This window comes from Portunus trituberculatus, chromosome 23 (genome assembly GCF_017591435.1).
Source record: "Portunus trituberculatus isolate SZX2019 chromosome 23, ASM1759143v1, whole genome shotgun sequence".
NCBI lineage: Eukaryota > Metazoa > Arthropoda > Malacostraca > Decapoda > Portunidae > Portunus > Portunus trituberculatus.
Window position 1 is genome coordinate 3,735,935 of NC_059277.1, and position 20,632 is coordinate 3,756,566.

Here is a 20,632-nt window from a genome sequence, read left to right on the forward strand (position 1 = left end):
TCCTCTCGGTAACAAGTGTTGGAATTATGCAAAGTCCCCCCTGGAAAAGGTCCGAATCAGCCAGGACAATAAGGTCGAGGTCCGAAAGAGCCAGAAAAAGGGCCGAATCAGCTTGGTCCGAATCAGCCACGGTCCGAATAAGCCTGTTTCCGTTTGAAACAGCAGCCTCTAGCTCTCCTAACTTAATTCCGCCTTATATTAGATGTGTACTGTACATCACTAGTATTAAACTTTCTTTGCAGTTACACAAGTTCACCGAGGTAACGCTCATCTTTGGGATTTAGCTTTCTTCTCTGATAGCTAGGATATCTTATATATTAGTATTGGTTTGATGAAAATCTACTTAGTCATTTATGAACAATGTATTTGCTTTATTTCTTAAGCTTAGCCTAAGTCTAAATAAACCCTGTAAGACCATATGACATTATTATATATTTTATATACATTATATTACACCCCTTCATTAATATGATTATTCATTATGCAACTTATATGCACATTATATCACTGCTTATCCTGGAAGACTAAGGCATGCCTATTCAAAGCTTTGCATTTTCTACACCTGGTTCAGGACCCATCCAGGTCTCATTGATTTCTTGAGCCAGAATGGGGAACCTGTCAGACCCAAAGAAAAGTGCTGGTTTTTCCCCGACATGGGCAACTATAGTGGGCACTCCAAAAGCCTGTAAAGAGAGCATGGAAAAAAAAATAAAATTATATACATAACTGGAAAAGATTCAATGATTGAATAGTAGAGAGACTTTATACCTACAAAGATTGGACAAATTTATGGATAAGGATGGCAGATACTCATATGTGTTTTATAAAGAGAATGTCATGTGTAGGTCAACTGGCTTCTTACACCTCCTGTCCATTCTGAAGTCTATCCAGTACATTTAGGTCATGTGTCTATAAATTACCTCACAATTACAATTTTCCAAAAAGCAAGATTTCATTAATCTCCCATCCTATGATAAAGAATCTCTAACACAAATTTACATAACACAGACATAAGTAATGTGAAAGACAACTTGAGACACCTTAATTATTTTGAGAGAGAGAGAGAGAGAGAGAGAGAGAGAGAGAGAGAGAGAGAGAGAGAGAGAGAGAGAGAGAGAGAGAGAGAGAGAGAGAGAGAGAGAGAGAGAGAGAGAGAGAGAGAGAGAGAGAGAGAGAGAGAGAGAGAGAGGAATTTTTCAAAATTACCCCATATCCAACAGCCTCATCAGTGTGGGCTTTCAGACGTTGCTTGGTGACTGGCTGAACCATCTGTTCCTTCACCTCCGCAAGAGTTTCTGGTGTCAGACCTGCTGCTAAGCCTGCTGCTGCTAACACCTCAGGCGATGTGATGTCCTCATCCTATGTTATTTCTTATTATCACAAAACTTTCATAAATCAAAACTTTCTTCTAAGTAACAGGCTGGTATCAGTGTACAACTGAGACAAAATGACAAGGAAATATAAAATTTTAGGTGTAAAGGTAAAGAAGGGATCCTTTTTCACTTGATTTTTGTAGCATACATAGAACCCAGCCTGCAACTATCACAGAGGAAATATCACAGTACATCAATGTGTATAAAACAGAATACACAACTCTACATATTGTCATTGCTGTGCAACAATTCACTTTTGTAAAACAAACCTTTATAGCACAAGCATAAATGACAACAGAAGACAGGGATAGGATACACATACACAAAAGAAATGTCCACATACTGTTTTTTTCATAAAATAAAAAGCAATAGTACATTAAACCTTACCCTACTCCAAGCTGCCAACCACAACTGGCGGCTTGCAGCCTCCAGAAGAGCAGGATACAACAGGCCGATGGCAGTCAGGAAGCGAGAAGGGATGAGAGAACCCTTACCAAACATCAACTCAAAAACGTCCTAGATGAAATATTTCAATATATTATTAAGATACTGCAATATTATGCATCTGTGTATCTATATATATATATATATATATATATATATATATATATATATATATATATATATATATATATATATATATATATATATATATGGCGGCACATCTTGAGAATGTACATAATTAGATACAGACTGCTGGGTGGACGTGGCATTTGGTTTGCCAGTGAGAAGCTTCGTACATGGAATTAGCATGCAACATGGATTTTGACTTGCAAGTTGAAGTGAAAGATGTAAGAAGTAATGGTTTGCATCTGTAATTTCTCTTTAGTAGAGGAGCTCATAAGTCAAGGTTCCATTGTGTGATCACATATATGTATATACATGTATTATGTTTAATAATGATTAATTTTTTGTTTTTACACACATAAGTTCTATAAATACCTTTTGATTATTTAAGTAAGTAGAATATTTTCTGTTCATGGAGAGTGCATTATGCATGTTTTAAACATGCCATTGAGAGCAGAAGTCTTCAGTATTTGGAATATATATATATATATATATATATATATATATATATATATATATATATATATATATATATATATATATATATATATATATATATATATATATATATATATATATATATATATATATATATATATATATATATATATATATATATATATATATATATATATATATATATATATATATATATATACACATATATATTCCAAATACTTAAGACTTCTGCATCACTTCTTACATCTTTCACTTCAACTTGCAAGTCAAAATCCATGTTGCACGCTAATTCCATGTACGAAGCTTCTCACTGGCAAACCAAACGCCACGTCCACCCAGCAGTCTGTATCTAATTATGTACATTCTCAAGATGTGCCGCCAAGCCTGAACCCAGATTGCTGGTTGGTCTCCATTCATGACCTGGGATTGCAGAGTGCTGCAACTAGATCCATGCAAGAGGTTGGGCAATGTCGTGTGGAAGGATCCAGCTGCAGCACTATGTGATCCCAGGTTAGAGATGGGGACCAACCAGCAATCTGGATTCAGGCTTGGTGGCTCATCCTGAGTTACCACCATCCCAATATAAAGAGGGGTTTGGTCCAGAGCGACACTCGCCGCAAAATCTTTAAAAAGACTTGTGTGCTTGAGTGACTCCAATAAGACTGTGCAACAAGACACTTCCTTTTATGTGTGCCCCTATTTTTGTGTTTCTGTATTGTAAATACTGCTTAATAATTCATTAACCTGTGTTTGTTGTATTTAGTTTTTATCTTTCTAATTAACATTGTATTGCTTTAACTTTGCTTATGTGTAAATATTGCTTTTTCACTCTCTATCCACAGCAGTACTCTATTTCACAGCAGTACAGGTGGTTTTCCCCCGGGGACTCCGGTTTCCACCCTAAGCCATTTGTACTGACTGTGGATAACTTTTCCTTATGTATATATGTATATTTGTGACTCCAATGTAACCCTCCCCACTCTCCTCTATTTCACAGCAGTACAGGTGGTTTTCCTCCGGGAACTCCGGTTTCCACCCGTTAACCTCTCATGTACTGCCCTTGACCCTCACCATCTTAACAGCTGCAGGCCGGTCCGCCCGGCAACTTTACACTCCTACTGTATTTCTATTTTTCCTCACTTTCTCTTCCCGTGTGCCAGCCAGGCGCACCTCCCCCCTCCTTTGTAACCCCCCTTTCCTCAATATATCTTTGAAATCTTTGAAATCTTTGAGCAAACTCAGTTCCCCTGAAGAAGCCACTGGTGAAACCAGTTGTGAAATAAACTCAAATCCTCCACCCTCCACCTTCACCATCTTCCTTTACAACAGGTTCTGATTTCCCCAACAAATACAGTTTTTCAAATAAATTTTTCTTTACATTCTCTTTGTTATACTCTACGTATTATATTTCTAGGCAGTATTTGTTTTTTGTAAATAACTTTCCTTTACCTAAAAACAGGAAAAAATGTTTTGGGGTGGTGCTGGCACACATTTATGGCATTTCAATTTATTTCAGTGAGGAAAATTTATTTGAGATAGTATGTACAAGCAAATGAAGTTAACAAGCTCTATCTCAGAACAAATTTAAACCTGTTAGTCAAGGTATCATCATAAGTGTGTGTGTATATATATATATATATATATATATATATATATATATATATATATATATATATATATATATATATATATATATATATATATATATATATATACTGTGTACATATATGTATATGCAGATATGTTCTTGCAGACAGCTATATATAGTACAGGAAATGAAAAATAGAAAATTAACATTCTTAAACTTACGCTCGGAAACTTGAGAGGTACATTAAAGTAGGTTGCTGAGCGAAGCAAATCCTTCACTAAGTAGGGAGCTCTGTTGGGTTTCATAGCTGGTGGAATAGTCCCTGCATGCTTTCCAATGCCAGCAAGAAGCACAGGCTTCAGGTGTAGATCAATGTTCCAGTGTGTCTTGTACCTATTGAGAGCCTGATAAGGAAAAAGTAAATTAAATATGAGAAAAAGTAAATACAAGCATTAGCTACACACAAATAACAATGTGTACATACATACTAATGCAGTATAATGGCCACATCCAGCAATGACCAAGGTAGCAGGACACCACAGGTGGACACTAGTGACTGTTTTTTTTCATAATATTCATGATGTATAATGAGGCTGTGGTGATTGGCGATACGACCACATCCACCATGTGATGCCTAGCTCTGTATCCTCTAGAACAGCGTTTCCCAACCTTTTCCGACCATAGTACCCCTGTTGTCATGTCTAAGCAGTCCAGCACTCCTAACTAATATCTTGTTATTAGAAGGGTAAAAGGAAGTGGAGTGTGTGCATCACTTCCCAGCACCCCTTGTAATTGATTTCAGCACCCCAGGTTGGGAAACGCTGCTCTAGAATCATGTGCTTGCCTTGGATGCCTGTCCTAGCTCAACCACATGGGATACAGTTTCTAAGCTTCTCCTGTCACCTCAAGTCAGTCAGTCCCTGTCCGCCAGCCAAAGGCTGTGGATGTGCATCTCCTAGCAGGCAGCTTCTCATTGTCTTTGTTATTTGTACTTGTTCCTCTTTTATTAACAATAAATCATAGCACTTGTCTACCCAGTGTTTTCTTACCACCCTTTACCCTTTGTACTACAGTATACATTACTAGTACAAGACTTGCCCTCTGCCTTTTATGAGTTTAAATGCATATCCAGTTTTGGTATACTCCTCACTATCAGGTTGCCAAGAGAATGCCACATGAAACAGTTTGGGATGTTCCAGTGGTCAATTAAATCAGCCCCATCACCACATTAGTGTTTGATATTTTCTCCCTCAGTAAAAATTTATAATGTTTTCCTTTGTCAAACATGGTATTTTCTCCTTAGATTTTTTAAGGAAAAAATTTTGGCTTACTTTTGTTTTTACCACCAACCAAGCTAAAAAAGAAAAAAAAAATTAACTCTAATTCTAGCTTAGTGTTGATTTTCAAAAGTATCACTACAAATCTATAAAGAATTATTTTACTTTAACACCAACAGCAACATGGCTTTTGCTACCCTTTTCATCTTAGAGCTTTTCATTCTGAGTAATTTGAACCCATACATACCTGTCCCAAATTGTTTATAAAGTTGATAAAAATCTTCACATTATTTGTGCACGTGTGAAATAAATGGCAATGATTGGTTCTTTTGTTTGAGCATGCAACCACTGACCAATAAAAATAATACAGAATAAATCTAGCCAATCAAAGCAGTTTGTGAAGAGAATAAACTTCTTTGAATTCAGTCTATGGAAGGTGTCTGCCCGTGCAGGGTGTTGCCTCGATCAGATTTTACGAAAAGAAATCAGGTAATGATTTTTATCAACTTCTTAGCATTGCCAGTCGTGTTAGGTTAGTTTACTTTAGTTTAGATCCCATTAATTGTGTTAGATAAAGTTAATTTTGTTTGGAGGAAGACGTATCAGGGTTGCTGCGTTTGCCTCAACTAAACTACATTAGCTAGAATAGGTTTAGGTTAGGTTAAGTTAGGTGCAGATTCATTCAAAACAGGTCAAAATATACCAGAAAAAAAAAAAGCTTCGTTTTACTGCAAAATCGTGTTTCCATAAGAAACGGGGAGGAAGGGTATTAAAAAAGAAAAGAAAAGAAAAGATTTGCAACGGAAATGAAGTGCATATTCATTCGAAACAGACTGAAATCTACCAGAAAACATTAATTTCATCCAGAATTGAGCTGATGGTGTTATTGTAAATATTTACCATAAAAAAAGCACATACCACATGTACGTAGTGCTGTCATGAGTTACTGACAAGGGCTTTTAGTAAACATTAATTGCTTTCTCAACCAAGACACTGCTTTCCCATCAGATCCTCATGTTTGGAGTACATTGATAAAGACACAGTTCAAGTATTAAACTGGTAATGTACTGAATTAGCTATGTCCACAACCACCTACCTAGACACCGCCTAATCTGTAGGATTATTCTTTCTTGTTTATCATTCCAATGAAGAAATGTGTCACCTCCTTACAGAAACACAAATGAATGTATTATGCTCCTTACCTCAAATCCAAGCCATGCATAGGGAGATACCACATCATAGAACAAATCAATCTTCACTTTTTCTTTGGCGGCGTGAACCGCTGCTCTGGCCGCTGCGACCCTCATGACTCCCAGGGTTTGTTTACACACTCAGCTGAGGCCAGTGTTGCCACGCCTTGGTGACTGTGGCTACCTACATCCACGGGAATTTTCCCCTACATTCCCCTACACGGAAAAAAACTTATGCATCATATATATATATATATATATATATATATATATATATATATATATATATATATATATATATAGAGAGAGAGAGAGAGAGAGAGAGAGAGAGAGAGAGAGAGAGAGAGAGAGAGAGAGAGAGAGAGAGAGAGAGAGAAGTAGAGTCTATAGAATTATATATACAATATAATAAACAAAGGTTATTAAATTATACTTACATTCTCGATACTGCCTCTGGACTTTCTAGAAGGATGGTTTAATTGGCTCTAATCAGCAAGAACGTAATTATTTTCATTTTCAGTGTATTTTGCAAAGTATCTAGACCTTGCACATGAATAGTGCTTAACCAAAGACGATGTCATATCAAAGGTTGAGGGAAAGCTTTCAGAAGTTTTGATAATTGATTCCAATGTCTTTACAGACAGTTTATTTCGCAGCTTTGTTTTATTGTTATTGAGTTTTGAAAATGTTCTCTCAACCTCTGCTGTGCTTTGCGGCAAAGCTGTTAGTTTGAGCATGAAAGTTGCTATTTTCTCATATGAAGGTACATCTCTCATATGCTTCCAGAATTCCACAATAGTTTTGTTTTCCCAAGCACTTTTTCTGACTTCTTCATCAACAAGAATAGATCTCCACTGTCTGTCGATGGTTTGCACGTCAACTTCAGGAAGAAGACGCGGTAACTTCCGATACAACACTGCTGCAGAGCCTACGTCAGCTTTGTCCTTTAGAATTCTTTCATGATTTACATCTTTCAGTCCCACAAGCACTGGATCCGACAGATCAATCCTTTTCAGTATTTGGCAGCATGCAATTTTATACCAGTCTCTGCACCGTGAAAGAAAGCTCTCCTTTTCATGCGGCTTCATTTTTGTTAACGTTTCACTAGCAAGTATACCAGGGTATACTTTATCTACTGGCAGCCATTTTGTTTGATCTTCAATAGCTGGAAGCTTGTAGGTAACAAATTCTCTTTTCATGAAATTCAGAATAAACATTCGAAGAACTCTTTCAGTCTCTGGTAGCAGCATATGTAACTTAAAGCTATTAGACTGAAAAAGTTTGTTCAAGCCAACAAGATCGCCAAGAACAAAGCTTGTGAATTCCAGGGTGGCTTTGACATAGGGATTCTTCAAGGTTCGTAGTATTTTGTCCGCCTGCAAGGTTTTCATGTCATGAGCCTCTGCTGTGAAATACAACTCCAGTGCAGACCACTGTGCAAGGATGCGTTCTACGCATTGTGAGATCGACAGCCACCTTGTCTGACAAGGTTTCAACAGTTTATGTGGATCACACTCAGCGAAGTGTTGAAACTCTTCATAACTCTTTTGACGATTAGGTGATAATTTGAAATAGTTATAGATGTCATGTATGAGCTGCTCTGCCGTTGCTGACAAAGCTTCACAAGCATGGCCAGCAACTAAATGGAATGTGTGACAAAAGCATTTCACAACAAATAAATCTGGCACGACATCTTGTAACTTGGTTAGCAGTGAATTTTATCTCCCTGCATCAGATTTTCTCCATCAGAGGCATAACCAATCACTTTGTCCCACCCAATGCCATCTCCTTCTAAGGTTTCTTTCAGCAGCTCAAACAGGCCTTCTGCACTGCCATCATTTACAGGGAGCAGGCGGTAGAAACGTGTAACTGGTTCATAGGTGTCACTTTTCAAAAATCTCATATTGACACAAAATGTTTTGTTCATTGTGAGATCTGTTGCTTTATCACACAGCACTGAAAATCCACCAGACAAAGCAACTTCCTGCATGAGCTTTTCGTGTGCATATGGTGATAAACATTCTGTCAAAAGATATGTTCCCTTGGTTCTGTTACAAGTCATACTGTTGATTGCTTTTGAGTCATCTGCCACAAAATGGAGTGTACTCACCATGTCATCAAGACAGTTGAAAGACAAATTCTTTCGGGCCACCATTGCCACAACATTTAATTCTGCTTTAATCCTTTTTTCATCTTTAGATTCCACAAACATGGTCATCCGTTCATTTGACTTAATTTGCTTAGCAAGTCTTATATGAGTAGACGATTTTGTGTGACCAGTAAGCTCAGATTTCTCTGCCACAAGCTCCTTATCACACACTTTACAATGAGCTTTTCCACCAGTTTTTCCAGCAGTGAGCCATCCTGAGGCCCAACTCTCTTTTTCCCACTCCGCCCTGTATCTTTGAGAGCGATAATTCTTTTCAACTTTAGGCATGATCAGTGATTATTATTCCTTTTGAGGTCAGTAACACAATATCAATGACACAATTCAAGTGGCCGCGCCGCGTGTCTGAAGTCAGCGTTAGTGCTGTATAACTGACTTGCCGCAGGCAACTGGTCAACTGTGTAAGACTGTAAGTTAGGCGGCTGTCGGCCCGGCCAGACAGACTACAAACAGAATTCATACGTGTATGCTACGAAGTTTTCACGTACTATAAAACATCATCACTTAGTCTACGTTGTTAATATGTGTTATTTTAATAAAAATACAAATACGTTTAAATGTTAGACTATTCATGACAAAGTTTTTGTTACGAATCAGTCCCATAATTTGGTAAAAATCAAAGGAATCTATAGTAACGGGGTTAACAAATTCACGTCTCGAACAAGAATGACCAACGTATCCCTCTCCCTCCACTCTCTCTCTCTCTCTCTCTCTCTCTCTCAGCAACTTGCACGACATTTCATGTGTGCAATATTATATTTGTAAATTTGTCTGTCTGTCTGTCTCTCTGAATTTTTCCCCTACGTTCCCCTACGAAACAACGATTTTCACCGTAGGTGCCCCCTACTCCCTACAAAGCCCTGAAATCCCCTACCGTAGGGATTTTCCCCTACGCGTGGCAACACTGGCTGAGGCTGCTGACCTGAACGACCTCACCCATCTGTCCTCGCCTCGGAGCCCGCCACGGAGAATATTCTTGCTCAGTGGTTCCCAATCTGTGATAGCCTCAGGTGGCACATGAACACTTTCGAGATCATATGCGACTTTTAGTTAAATTGAATTAATTAATCTATCAGAAAAGTTATTATTGCCATATTAAAGGTGTGTTCATACGTGTCAATATGCGACTGAAATTGCTAGATGTATCGACTGAGCCCTTCTAGTCGAAACACGCTCACACATAGCAACTAGGAAGTATCGGCTGGTTGGCGGGAAATGAATGTAAACAAACAGTTACCCAACAAAATCTTCCTCTGGTGACGATGACGATTGCGATCAAATTAAACCATCACTAGTATTCAATCCTCATCCTCAACACCCTGCACACAGGGAAGCAGTCATCAGAGGGTGGCAGCTATCTCATCGAACGCCTATTAATTTTGTTCTACCTATTTATTTTCTTTTGTTTTATTTTTATTTACTTTTTCATTTATTTATTATTATTTTGCTGTAGAATTCACTTTTAGGGTCCCAAATGTGATGTATTTTTCCTCATCAACTTCAAAATCTTCTCTACATCGACACCTATGCAAACCTTTCTCTGTGATTCTCAATGTAAACAAAGCTGCAAATCGACTGAAAAAGACCAACATGCTGGTCTTGTTTTCGACTGCTTTTTCCAGTTGCTGGGCACCGACATTCAGTCGGAAACTACCGACTTGTAATTTCAATCGCAAATTAACGTGTGAACCTGCCTTTACACAAGATAACCTGGCATCAATCAGCTGGAGAAATAATTAACGGATGCATATCTCGCACTAAATTTGAGCTGTTTTCCTTGTTTGTTCTATTGTGAATAAATCGATATTTCCTGGAATTAAGTTTATACTCGCTTATTAAAATTTTGTGAACCACAGTTTTACGTAACTGATATCGCGCTAATTAACATTTCTTGTTTTATCTTTTTTTTAGGTGACCAATATATATATATATATATATATATATATATATATATATATATATATATATATATATATATATATATATATATATAACAATGTTCACGGCTCATTATCATTGTTATCTTTAAGCATCATTCATTACATACTCCAGAAAAACACTTACACTACTGTCTTCATCATCCTTCCACAAGCTAAAAAGAACAAATGTAGTCCCCACTCAGAACTTTTCCTTGGGTATGAAAAAAAAACTCGTTTCTTTTTTATTCTCTCGAGACATTATTATCTATCAAAACTATAAATCATTTACAGCTATCTAGCTAGCCCTCTTAATGTAATACCTTACAAGTTCTCACAGCTTCAGCTAATCAATATCCACATCACAGGAAATTACAAAGCATTCTTAAAGCATCCTGCTCAACTAAACCCTGACAAATTTTAGGTATGGCAGAATACCAAATGTATGTGCACATCATCTTACTATGGTAAATGCCCTTCTTTAGAAATTCAGGAATATATACTCACTGAAGTAGTTCAAAAGTCAGAAGGGAGTAAATGTTATGCTAAAATTTTCTTTGTGGCATAATTAACTAGCTTAAAACAAAACATAGATCACAATAAAGTGACAGTGATAGCTAACAAAGGATGGAACAAAAACATTTTATCAATTTCTGTTTCAGATCTTGTTTTTCCCAGAATGGAAATTAAAAACAAGAGAAATCAAGGACTTTTGTTTTATCCTATATTTCTTCTCACCAGATCATTCTTTTGAATGGATATGTCTACTTTGTGATAATATGGCCCAAATTTAACAAAGCATTGAGTTATGTTGATAATACTGGTGTGTACTGCACACATCTTAAATAATTACAGGTTTGTGTAATGGCAGAATCTACGAAATAGAACAATTGAACCAAAAACTTCCCACAACCCATAACTAAAAGCATTGCTGATTAACGATTCACTGTAAAAATGCACATACCATGTACTATTACTAAAAGTGGTTCTTTGTCTTTGATCAACTAACTAACCAGCAACCTTGTTTCCTGTATAAGATCAAGACAGCCACAGGCCAGTCAACTATTCTACAACATAATATGTATATGCTACAACATTACTAGAGCACAAAATTTTCACATCTCGAAGAAAAAGAAGACCCTACTTTTAACTAATAATCACAGACAATAATAAAAAACAAGAAGGATAAAAGTTACACAATAATAGCATGTTTCACACCTCACACCTTCGTCATGAATTTATTTGACAATAAGCTCACTCCTCTTTGCCTCAGAGGAGAAAGCTGTATGTCTATGCTCATCCCTAGAAAAGTGTATTGTCCTGTGTTTACAAACAACCAAGTAATACAATTTTCATTCTCTATGGCACAAGAGCAGACAAATTCAAATTACACATTATTACTAACATCCACCATAACCTCCTTTTTCTCCTCCATCACCTGACACCTGATAACAGGGCACCTTTTAACCCTTTCAACCCAGGGATGTACATTTAAGCCTTAGATGCCACTCGCTCCCAGCCAGTAGACATAAATATACATCTTATTTGGTATGCTCCACATCTGGCAGATGTAAATACTGTAAGTTATGCCTAATTTAAGTTTGCCTTAGCAGGAACACATTTACTATGATATGGATAGTTTTAGAAAAAAAACAATATGGGTAAAAAAAATAATAAACAGTTGAAGACATTTTTCTACTTCAAGAACTCACTCACTCCAAGGAGGAGGAAGACCTTTTCTTTGAGGACCAAAGACTTCCTCAGCCAGCCACCACGTAGAAATAAAATCACACAAGTACATGTCCAAATTATTTCATTATCAAGAAAGGTTCATATTATTCAGATGGTTTACTGGTTTGAAAAACACCTGATTTCACTGAATATTTTCTTATATGATATTTGACTATTCGGTTTAGTTTGATGACAGAATCAACATTAGATACAGTAACAGCATTTGAAATTTCACACACCCACATATCCCAAATACAACATGCACATTCATGACACCATCCTGGGGCAAGAGGTTAAATATCCAGTGACTAGCATTTATGGTTCCGTATGGACATTCAACCAATACAAACAGAGCAAAACTATTACAACCATAAGAATCACACAAAATATTCAGTTATCATGGCATAGGTAGGCTGGCAGGCAGCTTGCATACAGCAGTGCTTGCATCGGTCCCATGCTACCTAAAATGATTGCACTTGAGAAAAAATTGTACTTAATGATTTATGTTCTCAATAACAATATTATGAGACAACTACATCACTCACCCATAAAGAGGCTGCCATCAAACTCACAACCTTCTGGTCATGAGCTGGGCACTGTACCACTGAGCCACACAGTACTGCCATGCAAGCCATAACTAGCATAAGTGGGTGATGATTGATCACTCATTTATGTGCAAGGTGGCATCTACAAGTTTTCAAATAAATAACAGTGACATACTATCACACAGGCATTATCGCCCAGACATCAAGGAAAAGATATTAATTTTGAGCATTACCAATGAGTAATTAAATACTATATCTCTGCATTAAGATTTAACCTTTTGTCATTATTACCATGATTATTCAACTTGGTTAATCTAATAGCAGAAAAGCAAATGTTAAATTTTCAACAGATGAATGAAGTATCCTTTAAAACATAGCTAGGTGGTAGCTCCCTCAGTATTTAGTAATTCATCAATTTCTTCAGAGCACTGAGACAACGCCATTTGTCTGGTAGATAGAATGGCTCAAAAATATGTGGGAACGGAGTGTCAAAACCACACACCCTCTCTACAGGTGCCTCAAGGTGAAGGAAGCACTCACTCTGCAGGTAGGAAAGTTTGACATCAGGTGACAATCATTTACACTTTACACTTAAGTCTAGCTGCAAAATAGCTTAATTAAAGTGCTAAAATTCATTAATATATAATTGCAAATAGTCATGGTACAGGAATGTAGTCTGGCAACACACTCTTCACCCAGTTAGACATATTCTTTGAGTGTCACAAACAACTAAAAGAGATGGCACCAAGGAGATAGAGAATGGCATGGGAAGCTGTTGCTTTTAAGCATGTTGTGAGCTTTTGGTTGAGCAAGACAACACATGCAGCAATACTGTACACAAACAATAATAGTGTTACTCCTCTCACTATTCTAATGAATCTACACTCCTCAAAACCAAGAGGCATATTAATAATTATGACCACAAGTACTTGCAGTATCTTACCTGCACTGTTGCTGCAACTTCTGCCCCAAAACCACTAGTGATGGGAGCTTCATGTGCAATAAGCAATCGACCAGTTTTCTTGACAGACTTTCAGAACAATGAAAAACAAGTAGTTAATACAGGAAATGCTAACTTACAAAATGGAATGTTCATATTCATTGTGTAAAGATTCAAATCAAGGTCATCTATGATGGTGTTCTTCAAACTTTTTAATATCATGAATAAGTTTACCAGCCAATGTTTATTCTATTGTACCAAATGTGATAGTGCTTTGATTTTATATACCTCCTTCACAACCCAGCATATCTATTCTATTGTACCTTTACACCTCTGATACTGAAACTGATTCCAGGCAACCGTGAATACAAATACACACACACACACACACACACACACACACACATACATATATATCTGTTTTTTGTTTATATGGCAACCCACTGAACAAGAACTTGCAACCTAGGTTTGGGCTCTGACTTGTACTTTAAAAATATAGAAAAACATGCACTTACGCTATTCATTCATCTCAAGTTTTATCTGGACAGACAAAATCATACTGTCAACTGCTTTATGTTGCAAGCTCCACAAAGACCATTTACTGGGAATAAAACATTTAGAGGTAATAGCTACTAGCTGCTGCTTTTATATTGAAAACAATTATAATTGTAAAATTGCTTAGTCATTAAGGATAGCTGTACATAAACTAACAAGCCTGGCACTCACATTACAGACAGTCTGTTGGTCCCAAGGAAGGATTGTTACCAGATCAATTACTTCACAGGAAACATTCAACTGTTCTCTTGCCAGCTCTGCCACTTCCCTTAACACATGTACTTGTGTTCCCCACCCCAGCAGGGTGATGTCTTCCCCTGAAAGTGTAAATCAAGAGAAGAGAGTTCTTGCAATAATTCCATCTTTTATCTATTCATCTTTTTTTTTCTGTGATGGAGAAATGATATATGGAAGACTAAACCTATGCTTTAATCATCTATTCATCATTCTGATGCTTTATACCCTCTGGGAAGATCCCAACAGGCATTATCAATAGCAGAGAAGCCTCCATTTCTCACTATCAAACATGCCCTCTTTGCTTATATAAGTATTTGGCCTCTATTCCCTTATTCAATACTTCTATCCTCTAAATGGAAAAAACACATAGTTTTTACTTAAAATTGCATATATTTTCTTATTATTGAAGTATTTCTGCAATTGGCTGAGCAGAGAGGGTCTTTCCTAATGTGCATTCAATTATGACCACATAATGAAAGCAGAGAAAAGGGCAACTGAAGAAAGAATAAAAACACATAAGAAAAAAATCACAATGGAGTATCATGATTAGCAAGAACAGAGTACAGCAAAACTAAAATAGTTACTGTAATAATAACAACACAGAGATGGAATGTAGGGAACACAACAATGGTGAAATAATGTCAATACCTTCCAACAAAATGTCTGCCGAGGAGAGAGGATATGTGTAGTCGCTGGTGGGCACCATCTCTACTGCAGAGCGATAGAGTACTTTAGGTTCCAAGAAGATGCAAGGATTGTCATCCCTGATGCATGACAACAGCAGGCCTTTTGCCTTTATAGGGCCACGAGGCACCACAACCTGTTAATCAATATGACAATGCTAGTATTAGTCAAAGATTTAACATTTTGCTTTGTGAGGTGTTTCTTGACATGATTTAATATTTGTACACCTGGTGTTTGTCTATTTCAGTCAGCACACTAATGATATTCATACAAGGCATAGTATAGCAGTACAGTATCATTGGGATCCAGTCACTTCCCAAATAATACTAGGTGTGCTTTTTGTTTGTATAGCCACTTGTATAATAAATCAAGGCATAATGATTAAACAGAGATACACTTACTAGAACATAGTTTTATGTACATAATATAATAGTGACTACTATAAAATTGTTAAGGCATATGAAATGCAAAGTTAATTTAAATTATCTATAATATATCAATTTTGAACAATAATGACCACGCATGCAATAAAACCTCTTCAAATTTAAAGATTTGAACTTGAGATTTGGATACAAATAGAACAAAGCGTCAACAAACCTTAAGTCCTGGAGTGTGACTGAAATAAGCCTCTGGGGATTGGGAGTGGTAGAGGCCACCGTGTCCTACAGCACCACATGGAGATCTGATGGTCAGCTTACCACAGCTAAAGAGGTTGCCTGATCTATAGCGATATTTAGCTGCTTCGTTCACTATCTGGGGAAGGTGAGGAATATTTTATTATAGTATCCAGTCCTCATTCTGGCTCACTAAAACTCCTATGCAATACAAGTGGATGTTAAACCACAACAATTCTCATGGTTTTGACTAAACTGTTTAATCTATATATACAATAGGTTTAGTAAAATAAAATGCAGCAAAAATGTTGCCTCCCACATCACGAATCACTATTCACTGAAACCAACAACAAATCAAATGACATCTCCAAATATTTTCTTTTATATAGAACTTCCATGATTTGCCTCACAATATATAATGTAATATACACAAATAAAGTTAGAGCAAAAAAATTGCTCTTAGGTGAGCCAGCACCCACTTGGTCAAAAGCAGGGAAGATGTAGTCAGCAAACTGCATCTCAGCAATGGTAGTGGCACCTCCCACTGCTGAACCTATGGCAAATCCTGCAATACCTTGTTCACAGAGAGGAGTGTTGAAGACACGGTCCTTCCCAAACTTGTCCTGCAGCCCAATAGTGCAGCGAAACACTCCTCCAAACCCAACATCTTCCCCAAATATGACTGAAACAAAAGAAAAATATGATGTAAAGAAATAAGAAATTATCTTAAATAGCAACAGAGCTTGTCTTTATTAGATGCACAAAACTGACTCAAAAAGCAGATACAGAAACTTTAAAAAAATTATTATTAGAGATACAAATTAATCAAGAGGATACTTCCCATTTATTTATTTGTATCTATCACTGTATGCATATTCTCCTTTTGTTGATTGAACAAACTTAACTTTAACTCATATGAAAGACCCCCCTAAGTTACTTTTATCTTGGCACACTTTGAGAGCACTTCTAGATGCAAACCTACAACATTTTGAGTCATTTAACTAGTTAGGAGCAACACACCCACACCCAGAGAGAGAGAGAGAGAGAGAGAGAGAGAGAGAGAGAGAGAGAGAGAGAGAGAGAGAGAGAGAGAGAGAGAGAGAGAGAGAGAGAGAGAGAGAGAGATTGGGGGGTGGCATAGATGGAGGAGAGACGGTGTGGATATGAAAAATGTAGGAACTAAGAGGAAGTGGGGATGGGGAGGTGGAGATGGAGTGGAGTTGAGAAAATGTGGCTTTATCTACTCATCATGACTTTTGGCCAATGATATTTACTGACTAAAATTTCTTGAGTTGACATGTGGCTTAGTTAATAAATAAGGGTAAGAAGGCTGCTTCACCAAGCAGTATGGAGCCAAATATACTTTACTGACTATTGACTATGATCAGAACTATTGATTCTAGCTACTATCGATGAAAATTTTAACAAGCATAGAAAATAAAAATCTTATCAAGTCAAACCTGAAAGAAACAGAAGTATGTATATATATAATAAGAATCACAAAATTACTAGGGAAATAAAAGCAGGCAGGAAAGACCATGCAAAAGTTGAAATTATGAAGATCAATGGCTTCTAAACAAATGAGTGACTTATTGCAATATCCATCTGCTTTTTACTCAACATATTCCAAAGATGGTGAAATAAAGCAGCCACTGGTATATACTAATGAAACACCAAGGAGAGGCTGCTTCCACTCACCAGCAGAATCGTCCGTGGCGAGGGCGAGGTCCAAGGCATTATTGATGGACTGGAACAAGTTAAGTCGCTGCGTCTCATCTAAAAATTAAATACATTATGACACTTAAAAACAGCAGAAACCTGCTGCAACACTTGTCATTTCCAGGAAGGTACATTTGGGCATAAATGGGTGCTGAAAATGTATTGGATATCTGAGAGAGAGAGAGAGAGAGAGAGAGAGAGAGAGAGAGAGAGAGAGAGAGAGAGAGAGAGAGAGAGAGAGAGAGAGAGAGGGGGGGGGTTGAGAACAAAGCTATAGCAGTGGCAGTCAACCTGGAAGCACAGTGAAACCCAGGATGTATAAATTTTCAAAAAGCATTTGTAAACAATGAGACAATATATGGAGAGGTACCTGACATGGTCAGTGTATACAAGAATGCACAGTAGGAAATAATTTTCAAGGAAAAAATTATATCAAGTCATTTAAACTTACATTAGGTGAAAGGGATGGATGTATGGGCAAACACAAGAGAGAATAAAAGCTAGAAGGGTGAGGAATGAGTAATTAGGGGAAAACAGAGTTCCCTATTCCTATACACAACTCAATTTAGTCCCTCCCCTTCATCCCCTTGCCACTTGCACTCCCTCCAATTTCTTGCCCTTTACTCTCCTTCCCCAGTTACATTTTCTAGTTTTACATTCTTGAAATATATAATATGTATCATTTTCATCAATCTTATCATTTATCATACCTATTGACATTAATGATTAACAAAAATTATAGCCCAAAGACTTGATATCACCATTAACGCTCAGATTACATCTTTTTCTTTTATTATTTTCTGCAGCAACTCTTCACATATACTGCAGTAATATATAGTCATGAGATTTGCACAAATCTTAGGTTAGGGGAGATCAATGAGTAGGACAATAAATGTTAGGTATATGTTTAGTGACTTTAAATTTGAAAATATAAGCATATTTGCTTCTTAAATATTTATCACCGTCAGAGCTAAAAAAAAAATAAATAAAAAAAAAGAAGAAGAAAGGAATGGATGGAGGAAAGAAAACATATGTAGCATATGTTCCCACGAAAAATAAATAATGGGGAATATTCTCAATTATTCACCATTTCTTATGCAAACTCAGGAATTCTCTGTCTACTCCTGCATTTCCACCTTCTTAAAACTTAAACGCATTAAGAGGTAGGTCTTAAAACATTTATTCCATACATTTGACAAAGTTTTTTTATCGCAATCAGGAATCATCACGTAAGTGAGCCTTTTTTATCTGTAATTTTTGTTGTCCTAGGCCATTTCCCCCTCCTATATATGTAACCAGCCCCCAGTTGCGATAGGTTTGTGGATGTGTTCAACTAGTGGCCTAGTGCGGGATTCCCTGGGAGCTGAGCCCCCACCCATTCTTAGGATAGGTCTCTGGTTGTTTGCTACATTTAGACAAGTTCCTTGACTTAAAGAAAACTTATCTGCTTCTTTCATTCTAGTAAAATTTCTCTACCTTTTTTTCAAAGTATAATATATTACTCCTGCATGATCTCTCCCCACCCAAAACCAGATTCTCCACAGGCCCTTGTGAAAGGACGAGAAAGAAAAAAATAAAACATACAAGGTGCTTTAGATTAAGTAAGATTTACCCATTAATGTAATAGAAACTCAATTGTTTTCATTTTTTTCTGATGGCTGGTTTTCATTCCTAACCTAACGTAATATTACACTAACTGATGTAGTGGCACTATATCACTGGAGTTAGTATTGCTCCATCTGGCAAGACCGTTGTTAACCGCGCTTCAATACAACGTTGATTAACAAAACAAAGACAAACAGTGTTACAGAGAGAACTGTTACTGGGCAAATAAAACGATTACCGTGAGACTCCGGGACGGTGTCTGGGTAGTAGGTAAAGTGTGACGAGTCTCTGACATGTTGCCATCCCGTCTGCACCACTGGCCGTAACACAGATTGTCTCCCCATTCTCCAAGCCGCTGATAATTTCCGCAGTGCCCCAGCCATGTTGCCGTCGACACACGGTCCGGTGTTGTGCAGCCCACTTCTGCTGCGGACCTAACTGGAACTGGCAGTTCAAGCAAGTTGCCACTTACGACTTAACCAGTTTTTTTTTTTTTTTTTTTTTCATGGGCTTCATTTTATTAATAATTGATTATATATATATAATGTTTTGATTGTATAGTATAGCAATACCTCTAGATGGAAAAAAAAATCTGACCTTAGAACAGAGAAGCATGGTGTTTATTATGTATTGTGTGTAGGTTCATTAATCAGAGACTCCAAGCCACCATCCGCCTCATCTCCAACCGCATACATGTTGGTTAATGTGATGATTTTTTCTTGCATCATTTGGGTTATTTTCAAGTCTTTGCAGCATTCAACAGAGTGGTCCGTATTGTTACGTTCCTCACACACAGGGTTCGTTTACTGCAATGTCGTCACATAGAAACTGCATGGTAACAACTAACAAACCGTGGAGAAAGATACACTGGGAAGAACTTGTTTATTTTACTTCCTTGTGTGAGAGAACTGCTAACTGTTCCTCTTCTTACTTCTTACTTGCACACTGCTTACTGCTCACTGACTTTTTAGCTTCCAATTTGATACTGCTTTGCTTCTTACAGACTCTTATTCCTACTTATTGCTGGCTATTACTCACTCATTGACTTAATACTCATTGATTGACTCCTGTTGGCTCAGAACCTCCTTTTATACAATATCTGTTAAATCTAGGTAGATAATTATACAACATTACAGAACTTTTCAATCATTTTGGCCACATGACATAAGAGGCTTCTAGCATCTACTATCTTTGTCAGTGGTTTAATTGGCCTTGTACTGGTTCTGGAGAAGACACCCTAATATATAGCAGTAGTGGGTTTCTGCTATAACAAAGCAATATACTATATATTTACATTAATTTTCCCTTCTAACTGGGTTGTAACAAGTCTTCTCCGTACTCGTCTCAAAGGAATTGTTCACAAAGGCAAGCACATCATCTCAAGCCCCTTTCCCAGCTTAGCTGATCAAGCATCCTCAAGGGCAAAATGGGAGAGGGGGAAAGGGTAGGGTACAGGAACCATCAG

General features: G+C 37.1%; 2 protein-coding genes across 2 annotated transcripts; both read right to left on the bottom strand.

Moving 5' to 3' along the window:
• Positions 1–343: 343 nt before the first annotated feature.
• LOC123507631 (glutathione S-transferase kappa 1-like) lies at positions 344–6,623 on the bottom strand. The gene is made up of 5 exons (XM_045260661.1): positions 6,467–6,623; positions 4,209–4,391; positions 1,761–1,889; positions 1,207–1,359; positions 344–683 (listed from the first exon to the last, which is right to left on the bottom strand). The coding sequence occupies exons 1-5, from the start codon at positions 6,569–6,571 to the stop codon at positions 540–542; spliced, it is 714 nt and encodes a 237-aa protein (XP_045116596.1). The 5' UTR covers positions 6,572–6,623; the 3' UTR covers positions 344–539.
• A 4,147-nt stretch (positions 6,624–10,770) lies between these two features.
• LOC123507630 (2-oxoisovalerate dehydrogenase subunit beta, mitochondrial-like) lies at positions 10,771–19,611 on the bottom strand. Its single transcript, XM_045260660.1, has 8 exons — positions 19,406–19,611; positions 17,542–17,619; positions 16,323–16,525; positions 15,827–15,982; positions 15,194–15,365; positions 14,480–14,625; positions 13,757–13,843; positions 10,771–13,354 (listed from the first exon to the last, which is right to left on the bottom strand). The coding sequence occupies exons 1-8, from the start codon at positions 19,548–19,550 to the stop codon at positions 13,214–13,216; spliced, it is 1,128 nt and encodes a 375-aa protein (XP_045116595.1). The 5' UTR covers positions 19,551–19,611; the 3' UTR covers positions 10,771–13,213.
• Between the last annotated feature and the right edge of the window lie 1,021 nt (positions 19,612–20,632).

What these genes read in the sequence shown, in the direction of transcription:
- LOC123507630 (XM_045260660.1), bottom strand. Translation starts at nt 19,550, where the DNA reads ATGGCTGGGGCACTGCGGAAATTATCAGCGGCTTGGAGAATGGGGAGA. An exon ending in CACCGTCCCGGAGTCTCACG is followed by an intron (nt 17,620 to 19,405) that starts GTAATCGTTTTA and finishes TTTAATTTTTAG; the next exon opens with ATGAGACGCAGCGACTTAAC. An exon ending in AAGTTGCAGCAACAGTGCAG is followed by an intron (nt 13,355 to 13,756) that starts GTAAGATACTGC and finishes TCCTACCTGCAG; the next exon opens with AGTGAGTGCTTCCTTCACCT.
- LOC123507631 (XM_045260661.1), bottom strand. Translation starts at nt 6,571, where the DNA reads ATGAGGGTCGCAGCGGCCAGAGCAGCGGTTCACGCCGCCAAAGAAAAA. An exon ending in GGTTGGCAGCTTGGAGTAGG is followed by an intron (nt 1,360 to 1,760) that starts GTAAGGTTTAAT and finishes GAAATAACATAG; the next exon opens with GATGAGGACATCACATCGCC. An exon ending in ATGAGGCTGTTGGATATGGG is followed by an intron (nt 684 to 1,206) that starts GTAATTTTGAAA and finishes CTCTCTTTACAG; the next exon opens with GCTTTTGGAGTGCCCACTAT.